The following is a 14,250-nucleotide window of genomic DNA, read 5'->3' on the forward strand; positions in this document are numbered from 1 at the left end:
GCTTGAGTTCAGATATAGAGTGGAAGGTACAGTTTCTATCTTCATAACGGTTATAGAGTGGTGGACTTATATTAAGTAGGTAACATGCAGTGACAAACCTGTAAGTGCAACATGTGGAAGAACATGCCCTACAAACACATGGAGAAGAAACCATCCTGGATTTGTTTATCTCCTATGAAGTCTTTTCTTGTGACAGCAAGTAAGAAGAGAATTTTGAGGCACGATGAGGAGTCAGACAGAGCAGAAAAGATATAGGATAAACAATTTTCACAGCAAAGCCAGCAGTATGGGTAAACTTTTATGAGGTGTTTTGAGCACAAGACTGAAGGAAAGGAAAGCAAGAGAGGTGGCAAAGCTCACACCCTGAAAGTCCCTGCATGCTAAACTGGCTTAAATATAGCCCAACATTTGGGAATTACACAATGATTTCATCGATTTTCTGATTTGATCAGGTATGAACTTTGCATACATCACCCAGGAAGCCTTTTAGCCAGGAGGAAAGTCTCAAAGATTCCTCCAATTTGCAAGAGTTTACATATGTGTAACTGTTTCCCTTGCTTGAACACCTTGAGTTTACCCTAAATTCAGATGACTGTTAAACACACGTACTCCTATAGTTCAGAGCTTTTCCATCCTACTTGGGATGCGACTTCCTAATTTTAGATTTCAAAAGAATCTAAACCATTTTACAATATCCACAATGTTTAGGTGGGTACGGGTGCTGGTGAATACTGCCCTCTTATGCCTGAAGACAGAAAGAGAGAAGTCATGAGTTTTGCTTTCTGTTGATATTTTTGCCAGATGAAATCAGCTTCTGCTGGGGTACTGATTTTCTCTGGGTTGAGATCTGCATTCCTCTGAAGAGCCCATGAAGATCATTTCCATCTGAGATCCATGCCTTTATTGGTCCCCTGAGCCCTACTTTCCTAAGCTCCAGGAATTGGCACACATCTATCCTTGTACACAGCTTGTCCCAGTGGAGCGTTAAAAAGAGGACAGTGTTTATAAGCACAGGCTCATACGGTTTCACAGTTGTGTCTTCATGTTGCTGATGTTGGTTGTATTTTTAACTCATGCATTTTTATTGTATTTTTGCCCTGAAGCTACTTAAACCAAGAATACAATTTAGGAAATCTAATAAATAAATAAATACAGATCCCTGAAGGAAATGTGGAAACTGATTGTAGAATCTATCTAAATATTTAAATGAATTCATGGTGGCTAAATATTTGCAGTTAGAAAACACAACTGTGGTGAAATAGAACATTTTCCACACACATTAAAAATAGCAAAAATTTCAAGATTATAAAAATTGCATTTATATGGTGTACCTTTTAGTTAGAAAATATTTGTTTTTTTTTTTCAACAAGAGTATTTATCTGGGAATACCTCAAAGTATCTTTGGAGACCTCCCCAATCGAACTGCTGGACTCAGAACTCTAACCAAGAAAAGACAGAAGACAGAACGGGATAGTCATTCATCTCAGCTATATGTTGGCAGCAAATTATGGGGCAAACGGAGACTTTATGATGGACCATGTCAATCAGTGGACGACCTCATCGAGCGAAACTGGCAGCGATTCATAACTGGAGAACTATTAACACCACTTGGGCACATATCTCGGAGCATGGCCCACATCCGGGACTTGGGGTGGGCGGGAAACCGGGTGGGGCTTCTCCCTCAACATCCCCCTTTACCTCAGATGCATGATGGAAACAATATGGACATAATGGCGTTGCCCACTTTCCTATCCCCCTGAACCTTTTTTTCTTTTTTTCTTTTTTTCTTTTTTTTCTTCTTTTTCCTTTAACTGTAATTAACTATGTAAAGATTGTCAACAACAATACAATAAAAAGAAAAAAATTAAAAAAAAAAAAAGAGTATTTATTTTGTTTTGAGATCTAAAAAACCATGATATGATTCCATGGTAAACTAGATAATAATGGTACTATAAATATAAGGGAATACTTAAATTAGAGACCGAAAGAAAGGAAACTTTGTCTTTTAATGTTGTTTCAATGGAATGTATAACTTAGCTGGCACTGGGAAGAAGTTTTAAGTTAGAAGATGCTACATATTGTATGCACACTAATTTTTTGCATTTTGTATAACTGCCTTGTACCAGATTTCCTTATTCCATACCTTTGAATGGAAAGCCAAGTGATAATGATTTTCACCCATGGGACCTGTTTCAGCTTTCTTATTCGTTCAATTTTGGCACAGTTATCAACAAGATTCTCAGCTGGAACTAGGCTGATTCAAAGCCAGGAGTTTTTATGGGTCTCCTGGGTAGGTTTCAAGAGCCCAAGCCCTTGGAATACCCTCAGCTACTTCCCAAGGCACATCAGCAGGGAGATGGATAAGAAGAACAACCAGGACTTGAACTAAAATCCATATGGGAGTTTTGCATTACAAATGGCAGCTTAAACTCTTATGCTACAATGTCAACCCACTCCGCTCCTGGATCTTGATGTCTCACAGCTGGTCATTGAGATTTCCTAGATTTCTCGGTACTTAGTTTCCTGTCCCTTTTCTCTCACACTCCACACACTTCTGGGACATCAATTTTTACACTTTGGCTTCTATTCCAAAAAGATTAATTTTTTGCTACATATGTAACTCCCACTAGAGTTTATCCTGATAAAATGGTAGGTAGTGCATAGTATTTCATCACAACTTGGCGGGAAAAAAAAAAGCAAGTTTCAAAAATTTTGGTTTAAATTACACTTAAGATCAGAATGTAAAAAAATAAGAAGATACCAAATGACAAATTATTTTAGTACAAATAGCACATGGCAGTGAAATAGAAGTGATGATGGTGATCTGAGGGGTTGCGCTATGGTACAGTGTTAAGTGCATACTGGACCTTTGGTTACAGTTTCAGTTGCTTGGGTTTAACTCCAGCTTCCTATTAACATGACTGCGAATACAGTAGATGATGTTTCAAAGTACTCAGGCTCTTGTCACACATTCAAGACACTGACATGGAATTCCTGCTTCCTGGTTTCATTTGGAGATAGAACCAGAAGATGGAAGAACTCTTTCTCTCATTCTCTCTCTCCTTTGAAAAAACATCAATCTTTAAAATAATGCATGCAAATGCTCAAAAGCTGAAATAAAAGTTTAATGTAAAAATTGAAAAATAGGTTGAATTGTTATTAAAGTGGAAATGATGTAAAACATTGGGGATGCACATGGAAAATGTAAGTTTTGCTATCTATAGCTCCACTTTGATTATTACATTTAGAATGTAAGTATCATGAACTCCTGTGCTATCTAAATATAAATGTGACTGGGAAATCAACTATTTTGTTCCCTATGCAAAGTAAACAGTCAACAGGTAAATTAGATATCAAATACTCAGTGAAGAAAATATAAATGTCAACACTTTACATTGGAAATTCACTCCTTGGCTTACCCTTGGCTTACCCTTGTGCCTAGCTTGTATTAGGAACATGAGTACTAGGAAAGAAAACAAAATGAAGAAAGGATCTTATCCACTTAATTCAATTTTAGAAATAATATAGAATGAATATGCATAAGCATACACATATGAGATATATCTGTGAAAGAGTTACAAAAATACTGAAAATTTATGAACAGCCTGTCTTTTCACCTTAGTTTTCACTATTCCTCATTACTTTTGGCTTACATCATCTAAGCTGGATATTACATAAGATGGAAATATTGGATTGCTGAGATTTCATGGAACCTGTGAAAAGTATTATAAATGAATAATGAGCAAGCTGCAAATTTGTTTAAATACAGCCACACACTTATGCCAGCATATCCTGTCCCATTGCTTCACGCACTAGTTCCTTGCAACAGGCAAAAGCCTACAATGTTTATTACTTGACAAATTACAAAAAGGTTTAACCCATTCAAATCAGTTCAGAATCCTATTTGTGATTCACAAAAGCACACCATCAACAGTAACAGCAAAAATATGTTGTTTCGAAATATTCTGTTGCCACTAATCTATCCTGGCAGGAGGTTATGATAGTTTGAGGGGATAATTTAAAGCACTAAATTAATTATAGATTTTGGATGCAGATAATGACAATAAAATTCCTTTGGGAAGCCAATAAATTCTCTAATAAACAGTGAATGAGCTTGTCATTATAGTACAGAAATATAACATCTAATTACAGATTCAGTTGGAAGTTCAGATGAATGAGGAAAGAAATACTGACAGTCAAGAGGCTCTGCAGAAGCTAAATGAAAACTAGTTTTAAAAGAACAGGAGATACTCTGGCAAAATGCCTATTTTTCATTCTCACAAATGCATGGACACTGTTCAATTACTGAGAGATAAAGTCATTATTTCATAAGTTATCCATATTCTTTGCATTTTGTTTGCTAACTTATTGAGTGTCTGGAGTCCTACTATTACAATAACTATTTACTACAATTTGCAAAAGGGGAATAGCATCAAACATTGAAAACCTAAATAACTTCTGTTGATATTTGTGAAGTCTGGTTAAAAGAGCAAAACAAATAATTGTGATTTTATTAACTGTACCTTTTTATTTTTTTTTAAGATTTACTTTATTTTTATTACAAAGTCAGATATACTGAGAGGAGGAGAGATAGAGAGGAAGTGGACCTGCCAGGATTAGAACCAGCGGCCATATGGGATCAAGGCAAGGACCTTAGCCACTAGGCCACGCTGCCAAGCCCTAACTGTACCTTTTTAAAAGCATGAGATATTATTCAGTTTGATATCAATAAATGTAATTGAACATAAAAGCTAAGTGTATCCAGGAAGTAATGTGAAGCCATTATCAATTTTTCATGCAATAAAGTTGTAAATAATTGGCTTCATTCTATTTTCATCATTTTCTAATATTTCAATTTTTGAAAATTACACTTATCTGATTATTTTTAATTCTGACAAGCACATTGCCCAAGTACTATAGATTTTCAAAACAAGCTTTCTGTCACTAATTGATTCAAAAATCTTGAGTTTTCATTGCTCTTAACATAAAAGTCATTTGTAAAATTAAAGATAAAATGACCTTTAAGGGGGCTATTTTGTCCTGGAAAACAAAACAAAGCAAAGCAAAACAAAGCAAACAAAGCAAACAAACAAAAAAAACTATTCCTATGGGAAAAATCCATTAATGATCACCATTGTTTTGATATCTCAGTATCTTCTAAGAAAAATCAATCTATATGATAGTAAGTTAAGCCAGACAATTTGTATTTCATTGAAAATAGATATTTCACTAATATTAGATGGAGATTAAATTTGCTGTTAGTTTCATTTTACAAAGAAACATTTCATCGTTTGATTAAAAGTGAATTCTCAAGAAACATTAGGACAGAGGGGTACATGATTTTTCTATCTATAAAATAGCTTTCTAATTTTCCTTGATTCAAAGCCAATACTTTATTCTCAATAAAATTTACTTATTGACAAGTAGCAGAGATTTTGAATCTTTATGTGTTTATTTTAATGACAGCGAACTGTGAAGGGGTTCCAGGGTGATATTGGAATATGAAGGGAAAAGGACTGCCTGTTGACACAATTATCATAGTAAAATTATGTTTGCTTAAACTACTTTGGGTTTAAGGCGAATACTAAAGGCTTGCAAATTCCAGGGATGATAAGTTGCTGTTAGTTTTCATCAATTTCATCCTTTTACACTATTCTAACTAGGAATTCCATGAATCTCAACCCATGATAGATAGCCTGTGAAATCCTTAATGGGCCAGACAACTCTGTTTTCCAGATACTGTGAAATCCTTAATGGGCCAGACAACTCTGTTTACCAGATACTATGGATCTATCTTTTGATTTCTGATTGTGGTCACCGAGTTCACAGGATATAGACCATTAGGTGGTGGCCATTGCCACCACACCTGCTGTTGTATCACTACCCTCTACTTTCATTCCCTACTTCTGAAATGTTGTACAAAGGACTAAAAACCCTTTTTTATTTTGTCCTTGTTTTGCTCATTTCTTCTTTTGAGAGCTAGATACCGAGGATTAGATATTCAAATGCAACTGCACTTATAGGAATAAAGTTGTGCCCACAGAAAGGCAGGGCCAAACAAACAACAAGAACAAAAACACCTCAGACTAAGCTTTGACACCGAGAGAGCCTACAATAAAAAACACATACAGAAAGAGGTATCTACATCTCAAATCCAAGAGCTGAGCAGAATCTGAGTCTGATTTATACAAGCACCACATCATGAATCCCAGTTTTAACAATATCTCCAGATATGTGAAGAAAGCAGAGACCATTTCCCATTGAAAGAAAAAATATAAACCAACAGAAAGCGTCCCTGACAACTGCATGAATGTGAGCGTGCTAGACAAAGCCTTTAAAACAATTTTCTTAATGATACTCCATAAACAGATGGAAGCTGTAGAAAAACTTGTTAAAATAATGTAAGAACACCATAGACATTGATGAAAAATATTAACAAAGTATGAGGTTGAAGCACACCATAATTAAAATGAAAAAACAATACTAGAGAGATTAAAAAGAGATTACAGCAGAAAAAGTCCAGCAAAATTGATAATGAACATCATCAGTAAAGGATCAAGATGCCCAACATACACATTACAGAAAAGAACAAAAGATGGGGATCAGAGAATATGTGAGCAAATCAAGCTTAAAATCTGCAAGACTTGGGCCCAGAGCGATGGCGTAGTGGTTAAGGTCCTTGCCTTGCACACGCTGGGATCCCATATGGGTGTCGGTTCTAAGCCCCGCAGCCCCACTTCCCATCCAGCTCCCTGCCAGTGGCCTGGGAAAGCAGTTGAGGACAGCCCAAAGCTTTGGAACCCTGCACCCACATGGGAGACCCAGAAGAGGCTCCTGGCTTAGGATGAGCGCAGCTCCAGCCCTTGCAGCCTCTTGGGGAGTGAATCATAGGACGGAAGATCTTCCTCTCTGTCTCTCCTCTCTGTATATCTGACTTTCCAACAAAAAATAAAATAAATCTTTTTTAAAAAATCTGCAGGACTTTTATGACAGAAAGCAATATACGCACACAAGAATTTCAACACACTCCAAATGGGGAGAATTCAGAGAATCACAGCAAGACACACTTTAATAAAACTGTTGAAAGCAAGACATTATCAAGGTCTAGGCTCATCACATTGAAGATATACCAAGAAAGACATTAGCAAATTCTTCCTCATCAGAAACTTAGAGGTCAGGCAGTGCTAATACAGTGAGAACGCTGAAAGTAAAACAGCTGTCAACCAAGAATTCTTTATGCGTGAAACTCATCTTTCCATGTGAGAGGTAGAGGGATGCATCTCCTTCTAAATGGAAACTGGAGGTGCTCCTTACTGATAGACCTATGTTGTATGAAATGCTGAGTCCTCTGCGGGGAAATGACAGGACACTACTCGGGTGTCTAGAAGCTATGTATGAAAACAAAAATCTCAGTCAGGGGAAATATGTGCACTGCTATGCCTTCGCAGTACTTTGCTGCTATGTTTTTTCTTTCTACATGATTTATGAGATTAATATATTTTTAAAGAAAAAAAATTTAATACGTTAAAAATTGGTATTGTGGTAACCTTGGTGTGAAAACACATTTGTTTTCTACATAATTTAAGAGATAATGGCATTATTAGTTTAAGAGACACAATATGTCAATTTAATTCTATGACATATGAGGAAAAGGGTAGCTGGAGATATTAAGAGGCAGAATTTTGCAGGTTATTGAAGTTGAGTTGCTGTAAACCCAAGTTAGGATGTTGCAACTTTGGAATGCTAACTGTAATCACTATGGTAACCATAGACATAATAGCTATAGGACATATACAAAAGAAAATAAAGAAGTGTTTCATCAAAAAATTTAAGTAAATACAAAAAAGGTAATAATGCAGAAATTCAGAAACCATAAAGCCACAAGTTCAAAATTAAACAAAAGAAAATGCAGACATACACTATGCAATGGATGAACTTTGGGGACATTTTTACAAAGTAAAGTAAAATAGCTTCAAAAGGCTAAATGTAATGTGATTCTATGTATGTAAGGTTCTTAGAATAGCCAGAAGGAAAATACAAACAAATAGAATGGTAACTTCCATCGGACAAGGGAAAGGAGTAGTGGGAAGTTGCTTGTTAATGAGCAGAATTTTCTGTTTGGATGAAAGGAGTTCTAGAGATGGACTGGTAGTGATGAGTGTGCAGGAACAAAAATGTAGTTCATACCTGTGAAATGTATATTTAACATTGTTAAGATGGTAAACTGTGTTACACCTATTTTAAAACAACAAAAAAGGAAAACATCCAATTGAGAATATTTTCATGAAAGAAAAAAACAAATGGCTTAAGTGTGATTATGTGTAGTATTTACTGATGTGCTATTTTCTGTAAGATATATATTAAATTGCTAAAAGCAACTAATTTTTCCACAGATAGGGTATGATGCAAACTGAAGGTCAAAAGATGCTAGTGGGCCCAGAGCGATGGCCTAGAAGCTAAAGTCCTTGCCTTGTACATGTTGGGATCCCATTAGGACACCGGTTCTAATCCTAGCAGCCCTGCTTCCCATCCAGCTCCCTGCTTGTGGTCTGGGAAAACAGTAGAGGACGGCCCAAAGCCTTGGGACCCTGCACCTGTGTGGGAGACCCGGAACAGCTCCTGGCTCCTGGCTTTAGATTGAAGCAGCACTGGCCATTGTGGTAATTTGGGAAGTGAATCATTGGACAGAAGATTTATCTCTCTGTCTCTCCTCCTCTATATATCTGACTTTGCCATAAAAATAAATAAATCTTAAAAAAAAAGATGGTGGCTTAAATTTCTATTCTCTCCATGTCTAAAATGTAACCTAACTTTTCAGATACAAACCATGTTTTGATAGTTTTGCTGCTCTAGGTGAATACAGGGTGCCTCTGTAGGATATTAGTGTGTATTTTTTGCTTGATAGCAGTGTTAGATCTTCCTTGATTTTCCACAAAGAACTGAGCCTGATGATTTGAATCCTAAATCTCCTCTGAAATGTACTTAAGGTTCAAAGTCTTCAGCCTCTGCTTCTCTAACACAGAGCATTATCAGCTCTTTCCAGGAGGCAGTACTCTATTTTTGTTATCATTATGTACTCATAAGGATAGGGTTCACTGGCTGAGCAGTTTTCCTCCACTATACAATTAAGGAATTGAATTTAATGATGGTGCTTCCAGTTTCCTGAATTTTCTGATTCTGCAAAATAAAATGTTTTGGGCCAAAACATGTTTTTGTGTCACTGAAGAAACTGCGTAAGGACATTCACAGCGATTCCAGTTTTTAAAAGTTCCAGAATCCATTTTGCCAAAGTACATTGTCAGAGGTAAAGGACAGCGGAAACAAAAGAGGAATGGATGCACCTATGGAGACTATTTAACGTAACTGCCTAGATACTCTCCAGCGCTGTTTGTGAACGTTTCTCAGCAATGAACCGCCATGCTTTCTCGTCTTAGTGAAACAGAGGCTGTAGTCATCAGCAAGGTGGATCACACACTCTTTATGGAAAGGGAAAAAAAATATACACGTGTAAAACTGAATTACAAGATAAGTGTTTCATGAAAAATTCATAATTTGTGCAGTTTTTTCCACAGGACACATTTTACATGAACCTTTTTGGAGAAACCACACATACCATAGCTATAGAAATGAAATAAAGAGACAAAGATCTTTATTTGATTTTATATCCACACAGCTGTGTGACTCTAGGCAAATGTGTTACATTTTCTGAGCCATAGCTCTTTCTCCCCTCCAGGTGTATGTGTGTGTGATGGTAAATAGATGAAATCACAGTTCTTTCTAATGAAATTCCTACTTTTGGGAATGAGAGAAAAGAAGAACATAAGGGATGTGTGGTCATTAGTCTAGCAAGGAATTATCCGTTTATATTTTCCCAGGTGTTAACCAAACAGATTATTTAAACACACACACACACACACTGTTCATCACTGTAGGAACTCTAGTTTTTAAAACTGACTGCAAAGAAAATGCCAAAAACACAAATTCATGAATTTGTGAAGTTTAGATTTTATACAGTCTATTTCATTTCCTGGTTTCTCTTGCTGCTGCACTTTTAAAAGCAGATTGAAGAACATGCTATCCTTTTGAAAACGATTTGAGCTGAAAGAACCTACGCCGTATGTTATGCTTACCCAGGCAGTATAAAGCAAAGTGCTGAGCAATTATATGCTGTATTTGATCAGTTTTGACAGCCAGGCTTGAAACTCAAGCCAGACTCCTCTGCTATGTCTTCCACAGCAGGTTTTGGAATTACGGCATGATTTATGACTAATTGCGTCAAATTTCTACTTCACGTTGGCATTGGCCTCACAAATCTTGTGAAAATGACTCTCCTGATCAGCTTTCACCATGGTGTGTGTCACCATAATTGTATAATTTCTATGCTAGAATACAGAATAAAGATAATGATGGATAAGAATATACAGATTTGAGTACTATGGATTATCTTGTTCCAAATAATCTCAAAATGCATATATTTCCCTCTCTCTACACCTTGCATTCAACATAGAGGATTCAGTTAAGGAATCCTAATATAATTTATAATCTTAAAAGTATAAACCAGCTCAGGAAATTGTTCTGCTTTGCTTAAAATGTGTTCAAGAATCATTTAAATTATTTGTATCCATTCCTTAGTGCTTTTGCATAATCCAGTAGAAAATACATGTCATTCATATCAAGTATATCCTTTACAGTAATATATTCTAGAAACAAAGTCACCATTAAGAGAATCCTAAACATTACCTATCCAAAAAAGTATCTACAGAATCTATAGGGACATGCATGCGGCTTAATAAATCTTCTGAAAATTTTTAATGGGAAGTAATCATTTGAACTTAGGAATAAATAATCTTAGAGAAGGATAAGATCTCAATTCTGAGATGAAAATAGATTAACTTTGGAGCAATTTATCTTCTACAGCAAATTATGGGCCAGTGCCAATGAGGCACAGATGCATACCCCACGAGAGGCCTAAGGAGACATCTGTGATATGGAAAACGCAGTTTATATTCAGTGTAATGTAGTAATGAAATGTCAACCACTCCCCAGATGAAAGCTTTAAATACTCTCTAACAAGGGAAATAACTTTGGGTGTACTTTCTCTTATCCCAAGCTGTACTAACGCTAAGCAAAACTTTTAACTCATATATTCATGAAATGCTAGCACGTTAGATAAAAGCCCATAGTAGTGAGATAGTGATAAAATGAGTGGCAGGAATGTGAGGGAAAGAAAAAAGAAATCGAGTAGAGAAGAAGAAAGACTTGAACTCATTACATAATGTATAATAACGCTATATTCAGCATTGGCTGATTCTATAATTCATTGCACTCTTCATTTAAAAGCAAAATTGAATCAAACATGTTCATGTTGACTTGCCCATGTTATTGTCACAGAAATTTTCTTAGCCATTTCTATTTTCATTATACCTTCTCTCATGTCCACTGTCAGGGGAAAACATGGATCTTGTCTAGACCATTAGTCCTGCCCTGCACTGTGTCAGCACTTGCGGTGCATTGTTTACCAATCTGGATCACTGCTCCTACTCTCAGGATCCAGGTCATCTTGGTGGCATCAAATCAATCGATGCTTTTTATTTTCCCATAAATCAAGGAACTTGCCGAGAAGTCAGAGGATGCTATTATTGGTTAGGTAATTTCTTTAATAGCCATTGTTTCCAGAGTTTATAATTAGAAGAACGAACAAGAAAAGAATGAATAAAACACTGAAGTATCCCAGAGGAGCCAAAAACACTTTACTAAGTGTCTGTGTTCCAGGTTGTTAAATATTTGCACAGTACTAATACATCCCTTTGAAAAACACTTGAAAAGCCTTTTCTTATTATGAGAGACTATATGACCCTTCTCCACTGCAACACCAAATAAATCACTTCATTATTTGTTTTAAGGCTTGATAAACAAACTGAACAGGAACAATGGCTTTTTATCATTTATATACCCTTTTTCATCATTAAATGTTTGTGGAGTATACAAAGAATGAATAAAAATTATGCCAAATTCTTAATAAAAGGAAAAGTTCTGTTGCACAGATACTGGTTGTATTTTTACTGTGACGCTTCTATCTTGATTTCTAATGCATTAACAGACTCTGCAGCTAAGGAAGTTATGAAATTGAAGATTTGGAAATGCCAAGGTGAATCTCCCCTGACACTAGGAGGATCATGATCTCTTTCCTTTCTTAGTAAACTTTATACAAGGTAAACAAGAAGCATAAAGACACAAATTTGTGGTAGAACTGAAAATAAAGTAATGATTCTCTTGATTTGTTGGTTTGTCATGGGCAACATGTTGGGGTTTGGAAGGGTCTCATAGAAGAGTAACCAAGGCATGTTAAAGACTTTAAGAAATAATGCCAACAGAGGGAATCAGGGTATACAGAGGTGTAGATGTGACAAACCAGTCAAAATGAAGTGAAAAACGAAAGAAATTTACAAACTACAGAGCTCAGGACAGACATGTTGTATTTGGTGAGCAATTTATCTCTTACATAATGTTTTCTTTGAAATACTACAAACATTACTTTTAATGATAAAATGAAACTTCATAAACTTACAAGGTTACTAACCTTTTTGGGTACAATTGCTTTGGTTTTCATCACTGAAATCTCCACAGTCATTGTCACCATCACAGGCCCAGTGGCCTGGAATACACCTGCCGGTGGAACACCTGAACTGGTTCTCTAAGCAGGAGTGAACGCAGCCCACCTCATCACTGCCATCTCCACAGTCATCATCTGCAAAGAAACAGCAACACCAGCTAGGAAAAAATCTACTGTGAGAAGATTTCCTAAGAAACATTGTGCTTCAGTATTCACCCTACAGTACATTTTTTAAAAGAATGAATTATCAGTGACAAGCAGGAAGTTATTTTCACCTTTGCAATTTAATGTGAACACTGAACTAAACAAAAATTCTAGATTTTGAAGCTTTATTTTATTCAGGAATGCATTTATGTAACATGAAATGGGGGTGATGGTGATTGAAGAATGTTCATGAAATGACAAGAAGAGTCACAAATAGATGTTGCACATTAAAAAGGTAACAGATGTGGAAAACTATTTTCAAACATAGATCCTTAGTGCCTCAGAGTTTAGAGCTCAATCTTCAGTTCATCCCCTTCTCCATTTCCCAAGATAAGAAACTACTGTGTACCCACCCTTCCTTTGTGCCTATATGTGTACTTGTAGTCTAAGAAAGCTATACACTGTCATTGGAAATATCATGTGTATTTTTGCCTAAAAATCACTGCAAGAGAAAGATGAGAGGAATATGAAGTAACAATGGATTAAATTGAAGTAAATATTTGAGAATGTTTCAGCTTATATATAATTCATTTCCCTATACATGGCATGATTTAACATAATGGCACAATTGAGAATAAGAAACATCTTTGGGCATAAAAAGCAAGGTGACAGAATAGAGAGCAATTTGGATAATTTTGTATCAACTTATAAATCGCTCAATGCTGAGTATATAAATGATCTGGGAAACTTAATTGTCCAAGTCATTTCTTTTAATGTTCTCTTTGTGTTTGCAATTTAGATTCAGTACAATTTGTGAAAGCAAGTCTCCATCATATGCTCATGGGACAAACACTGCGCTTCACTGTCTTTACAACGAATCCCAACCGATGTGCCAACTGTCGTCTCACCACGTGCCTTTGCATTCTGCTTGGCTCTGCAAATTTCTATCCTACAAATTTATCTTTAAAGAAAGCCAAGTGACCCAGCCAGCCAGGCTGCAAGTCAGATCAGTGCTGTACAGCAAATAATTGTCACTTACCAGAGTCACAGTGCCATTTGCTGCTAATGCATCTGCCATTTTTGCAAATAAACTGCGTTAGTGGTTCACAAGTTGGGAACTCTGTGAAAAATAGAACAACAACTAGTAAGAGATAAGCTGTTGACTACGCTGAACTCAATTTGTATCTTACTTGTGAATGTGAAGACAACATTGGCCCTGGTCTTTGTACAAGGTGAAGGAAAAACAGAAGATAAACACATAATGATTGTAACTTTTGAGGACATGTGATACGCAGAATCTTTTAAACAAATACTTTATAGCGATTGGAAATCTTAGAGAATCACTCAATGAAGGAAGTTTGGATTCCTCCTGCTGTGAGAAGTATGAATGGACGTCAGTTCTAGGATGCGTGAAAACAATCTGCACTCATTGAGCAACATCCACTGGGGCTCCACTCTCTGTTGCTGCAAGATAATCTCTGCTTTTTTAAAGA

General features: G+C 36.2%; 1 protein-coding gene across 1 annotated transcript in view; it reads right to left on the reverse strand.

Moving 5' to 3' along the window:
• LRP1B (LDL receptor related protein 1B) overlaps positions 1-14,250 on the reverse strand; it is a 1,366,825-nt gene that overhangs the window by 621,337 nt on the left and 731,238 nt on the right. Inside the window, exons 21-22 of the mRNA XM_058664204.1 lie at positions 13,797-13,877; positions 12,581-12,748 (exon numbers count right to left, since the gene is read on the reverse strand). Of these exons, the coding sequence (XP_058520187.1) occupies positions 12,581-12,748; positions 13,797-13,877 (249 nt within the window). The remainder of the gene's footprint in view (positions 1-12,580; positions 12,749-13,796; positions 13,878-14,250) is intronic.

This window comes from Ochotona princeps, chromosome 5, assembly GCF_030435755.1.
Source record: "Ochotona princeps isolate mOchPri1 chromosome 5, mOchPri1.hap1, whole genome shotgun sequence".
Taxonomy (NCBI): domain Eukaryota; kingdom Metazoa; phylum Chordata; class Mammalia; order Lagomorpha; family Ochotonidae; genus Ochotona; species Ochotona princeps.